General features: G+C 31.5%; 1 protein-coding gene across 1 annotated transcript in view; it reads right to left on the bottom strand.

Annotated features, from left to right (window-relative positions):
• The window catches only part of HELRODRAFT_164497 (hypothetical protein), a gene marked incomplete at both ends in the record, with an annotated part of 2,052 nt that extends 430 nt beyond the window's left edge, over nucleotides 1–1,622 (bottom strand). The window contains one exon of the mRNA XM_009029425.1: nucleotides 1,546–1,622. Within this exon, the coding sequence (XP_009027673.1) occupies nucleotides 1,546–1,622 (77 nt within the window). The remainder of the gene's footprint in view (nucleotides 1–1,545) is intronic.
• Nucleotides 1,623–6,369: the final 4,747 nt, after the last annotated feature.

The raw sequence follows: 6,369 nt of genomic DNA, 5'->3' as shown, positions 1-6,369 counted from the left end.
TTGTTGTTGATATTGTTGTTTATATAATGTGTTCTTATTTATGGTAAAGTTTATTTAATAATTTTTCGTGTTTTTGTGACAGATTTTTTCACTTTAATTAATTATTTCTTTGTTGATGTAGTCGTAGTAGTAGTAGTATTACTAATAGTAGTAGTAGTAGTAGTAGTAGTTGTTGTTGTTGTAGTAGTAGTAGTAATAGTAGTAGTAGTAGTAGTAGTAGTAGTAGTAGTAGTAGTAGTAGTAGTAGTAGTAGTAGTAGTAGTAGTAGTTTTTTTTTTACGTTGACATGGTCATGCTAAATAAGTTAATGTTGGTCGCTTTAACAAGCGTTTTTTTCACCAATAAATCATCTACATTTAAACTAAATATTCAATTTAACGTTAAATTTAAAGTTAAAATAAACCTATCTAAAATTGTTTAATATTATTTTGATTCTATTTGATTTTATCTTTAACATATTAAATGTTATACAAGTGTTTAATGAAGTTATTGCTTTATTGCTACTGCTATTGGCTGACGTGTTGTTTATAAGTTGTTAAATGCATTAGGATGGGTAGTACACAAAATTCTAAACATTTAGTCTGATGAAGATGATGTAATGATGACGTCATTGACGTTGTTGCTGAAGTTAATGGTGATGATGATTGTGATGGTGATGATGATGGTGATGATGGTGATGAAGATGATGATGATGGTGATGATGATGGTGATGATGGTGATGATGATGGTGATGATGGTGATGATGATGGTGATGATGGTGATGAAGATGATGATGATGGTGATGATGATAGTAATTTAAATGCAAATGATGATGATGTTGAACTCGATGGCTGTTTATATTGTTGAGGAGTCATCAGTGGGACCAATGTTATTGCCAAGCTCTCTACTCCATTAACATTCAGAACCACACACACACACACACACACACACACACACACAGACACACACACACAGACACACACACACAGACACACATACACAACTTAACATCAACTAGCCAATGCAACTGTACATTATCAAAAACAACAAAGAAAAACAAACACAGGAACATTTGTACATACAACAAATAGATACATGCATAAATTTAACCATACTCAACAAACAGACAGCAAACACGTACGTGCACTTGGTGATGGTCACACACACACGCGCAGAAATTCAACCGTGAAAGAGAGATTAACATTTATAAACAGTTAGACACCCGATTGCATTTTTACGTACAAAATCACACGTACTCGAAAAAACTTTAATTTTTTTTCTCTTTGCCTCTCTTTCTCTCTCTTTTTCTTTTTATCTTTCTTGCTCTCTTTTTCTTTTTTTTTCTCTGTATCACTGCCCCCCTTCTTCACACAAGCAGATTCCAATCCTTAAATTCATGGGAACACTCAACACTCACACAGACAAACAGACGCATATAAACAGAGACATACATACAGATTTACACAAATAAACACAGAGACACAACACACATACAGTTTTCCATACATAAACACAGATACGCACATACATACGTACATAAACATAGACAGACAGACTCAGACAGACGTTGATGTAGAGCAAGCAATATGGCCATCCAACTGTCCAATGCACTGATTTAACACTTTCTTATTGAACCGGTCCATAATTAACTCTCTCTCTCTCTCTCTCTCTCTCTCCATCTTTCTCATTCTCTTTCTCTCAAATTTGATTTTATATTTTTTACTTTCTAGATTTTAATTCTATCAGATCAACTTTTTATCGTGAACGTGGCTTTGTTTTGTAAGTAGACACATATCATTTAAATGGGATTAGTATTGAACGTTGAAATTATCAACATTTACTGGTAATCTGACCTCGAACTTTGATATGACTTTATTTACACATAAGTGATGACATCCCCCCACATACACACACACACACACACACACACAACATACACAGACATACACACACATACAAACATATACACAGAGAAAGAGAAAGAGAGAGAGAGAGAGAGAGAGAAACTCAAACACACATACACACACACATACACATGTATTCACTTACACACACACAAATAGACAAACACACAAGACTAACAGACAAACATACACACACAGACAAACACACTCGTACACACACACACACACAATTATTAAAAACTATTTTTTTACATGACAACACAATAGAACAAATATATCCATAGATATGATATGCAACATTCATACTGGAGGCTGGAACATAAACGAACAAATGGGTAGTTTTTTAAATTAAGTTCAAGTGAATTAAATTTTCATGAGTCCGCTCATTTGTATTTAAGTATCATTAATATATAGATATGTATCCTATGTATCAATGATTGTTATAGTTTTTTCTACTACACGTACTTCCATTGAAAAGAACAATGAAGAATCAAATTAAAAAGCGAGAGATAATTATAACTAAATGAAAAACACAATTGAATGTATGGGCAGGGCATGGTACGTTATTTTATATTTGCTTGTCATTGCCTGTACATATTTTATTTATTATTATTATTATTAAATATTGTGTAGTGTAGTTTTACGGTTGTTGGGGGCATAGAAAGGTTCAGTCAGAGTTTTTTTTATTATTTTATTATGTTATGTTATTTATTTATGTTATAATACAAAGAATCAACAATAACGATGAATTGAAAGCAGCCCATAACATCAACAGATACTACATTTCATTACTACTAATAAATTGCGAGAAATATCTTGTAGAAAGAATTAATTTCAACGTTCCAAATTTAAATAGTAGCATATGAAAAAAAAATATAGAAACACACAAACCAACAACTACATCCATGCTAATACGCATCCATTTGGATATTCTTATATGAGGAATAGTTAAATTTGATACTCACATACACACGCTACGTATGATACAGAGAAAGAAGCACAACACAACTGGACGGGACGCATCACGACAGGAAACTTGTTGGACACTTCTAACAATTTAGAACCAAAAAAAAAAAATTTCAATTATTCTGACTTGCCGCCCAAAATCCATTTCAAAAAAACTATTTAAAAATAATTCAGCTACTTTTTTCTATTCTTTCTCCGGTCGGAATTTTTTATTGATTTTTGTGAAAATGTTCTTTGTTTTAATTTGTTTATGCTTGCAGGATGTTTAGGAGGTTTTTCATCTATAATGTTTACCGATAAAATTAAATAAATTTTACAGACTGCGTTTAACTTTAGAAGGCTTTGCATTGTTATAGCATGTCTGTGTTGGGGGTCTAAATTTTGGTCAGCATTCCTTAAGTGCGTATCAATTTTATGTGTTTATTACGTTTGGATGTTTAAATATGTTAGTATGTATATATAAATGTTTTGAAAGCACGCGCATGTGTGTGCATAAAAAATACATTGACGCAAATGTACGCACACATAACAATACACACACATACAAACACAAACAAGCAGACATGTACACACATCCATGCGATCATACACAAAAACATACACATACACAAACACAGATGCTCACATACATGTGATTAACTGGATAGGCATGTATTGCTTCATGCATCTCAATTAAGTTGTACTTGTTCATGTTTTTCTGCACAATGTCGAACGCTGGTATTTTTTTTCTGTTAATGAATGATCGGTGCGCACCGATGTCGACTTCCTTCGACGATCGCTTTGATTTGCGTCGCCATCATTCTGCCCTCGCCAGTGGATTTTCATTTAGGAACATTTTTTTTTCATTTGAGTTAATTTTAATTTCATTCTGTTCTTTTTTCTAGATATTTTTTTACTTCTAATATGGAAATGTTTCTAATAAAATTAGATGCAATTCAATATTAAATAAATTGTGCAATCATATTGCTAATTCAAATTGTGATTCAACCGTTATTTTATTAAATTATGGCCACATTTAGTTAAATTGAATAATTTCATCTGTTTGTATTTTATATTTATTTTTTGGAGTTGTTATCAATTATTCAATTACTAACAATTGTATAATTAATGACGACAATATGAAGCGTGAGTACGATCTGCTTCGTTGACAGCTTGCAAACCCAAGTGCAATTCATATTTTCGTTTCAATAACATCTTTTTAAATATTTCAACACAGAAACTCAAAGACCTTCCCTCCATCTATCTAACCATTTAGACAGACAGACAGACAGACAATACAGACAGGCAGACAGACAGACAGACAGACATCTAGATACACAACACTCGTGAAGAACAACTTTTTTCATAATCTCATTATCGTAGAATAAAAAACTTACAATGCAAACGTTTATTTAGGCGGAACTTTTAAATACGCCCGAACGCGTGCTTATCTAAAATTAAAATGCCTATGAACACACCACACGCACACACACACACACACACTCACGCACACAAGCGATACAGGCTCATACAAACATACAAATGCAGCTGTATCACAATCAAACAATTATTTCGTTATTTTTTCCATGTGAAAATGGAGCTGTTTTGTTTAATTCAGCGCGCGGGGAGCGCAATTAAGCTTCAGACAAAATATCTTTTTACTCTCTGCGTAGGTCCGTTACGATTAATTTAAATCTTCAGCACATTTACACTTAACGACGACAAATGCCTATTTTTCTTTTTATTTAGAAAGTGTTTGTCTGTGTGTGTGTGTGTGTGTATGTGTGTGCGTGTGTGTGTGTGTATGTGTATGTATATGTGCGCGCGTGTGTGTGTGTGTGTGTGTATTCATGTCGATTTATTTTTAAGCAAGTAAGTTCTATTTGATGAATATTATTTTTGGAGAATAATTAATTAAATATAACAGCACAGATGTTGAAACTCTGAAACTTCTATTTCCAAAAACGCATTTCAAAAGAACGGGTTTCACTAAAAACTAAAATGCCAATGTCCTTGTTACCGATATGAAAACAAGGATGTCCTAAAACAAACGAACTACAAAACAAATTTGTTTAAATAGCTGTTGTTGTATCGAAAATAAAAAAAAACTAAATAAAAAAAATTGAAGTTTTTTTTTCATTCAGGAAATGTAAGTTCTGTAAATTTTTTATTCTCTCCCACTTCTGAAATTTTTCCATTTTTTCTTAATTTAATGCCGGTCAATCAGGCGATATCTTCAGTCAAGATTTTATTTTATACTTAAACTTTGTTTTTCAAAAAACGCCAACAATTTTAAATAACAAAGACTTTTTAAATTAATATTTAAAATGAAAAAATAAGCTAAATAAAATTAACTCGATCATTCCACGGTTTTTAATGCACTCTATTTAATTAAATATTCAATTAAACATTCAATTAAACATTTAATTAATAACTCAATTAAACATTCAATTAAATATTCAATTAAACATTCAATTAAACATTTAATTAATAACTCAATTAAACATTCAATTAAACATTCAATCAAACATTCAATTAATTAATATAAACATTATATTAGACTATTCATACGATCGTTTTGAAACGAGAAGGTTTTTCGTTTTTTCTGTTAAGGTATTAAGTGACCTACCAGCCGAACTGATGGGTAACATCAAGATTGTAAACATTCAGTTGAAAATTCAATTAAACATTCAATTAAATATTCAATTAAACGTTCAATTAAACGTTCAATTATACATTCAATTATACAATTCAATTAAACACATTCAATTAAATACTCAATTAAATTTTATTTTCAAATAAGAAGTATAAAAATGTTATTGAGGAATATTATTATTATTTTTTATTTCTTTTGATTTTTTGGGCATCTGATAATAATTGGCGTGTCAATTAAGGAGATTTCCATGTGGAGAGGAATGAATGAATGGATGGATGGATGGATGAATAAATGAAAGAACGAACGAACTAACGAACGAATGAATGAATGAATGAATAAATGAATTACATTCCTCGCTAGCTAAATTGTTTCGAACATAATCAAACGTCATAATCACCAAAATAACAACAACAACAACATCATCAACAACAACATCGTCAACAACAACAACAACATCAACAACATCATCAACAACATCAACAACGACAACAACAACATCAACAACAACAACATTAACAACTACAATATCAACAACAACATTGTCAACAACAACAACAACATCAACAACGACAACAACAACATCAACAACAAAATAAAAAATGGAAGATATCTTCCATGACGTACTCACTATCTCGTACAGAGTTGCTTACGAAAGCCATATTTAATGATTTGCCCATCGCATGTGATTAATTCCAGAACATTTAATACCAATTTTTCAGCAGTTCCCTCTAAGTATATGTGTACGTGTGTGTGTATGTATATATGGTTGTGTGTGTGTGTGTGTGTGGTGTGTGGTGTGTGTGTGTGTGTGTGTGTGTGGGTGAATTTATGTGTGTGTGTGTATCTGTTGAGTGCAAAATAAAAAAAAAGAGTTATGTACAAAAA

The sequence above is a fragment of the Helobdella robusta genome (assembly GCF_000326865.2).
Source record: "Helobdella robusta unplaced genomic scaffold HELROscaffold_6, whole genome shotgun sequence".
Taxonomy (NCBI): Eukaryota; Metazoa; Annelida; class Clitellata; order Rhynchobdellida; family Glossiphoniidae; genus Helobdella; species Helobdella robusta.
This window is presented reverse-complemented; position numbering and strand designations above follow the sequence as displayed.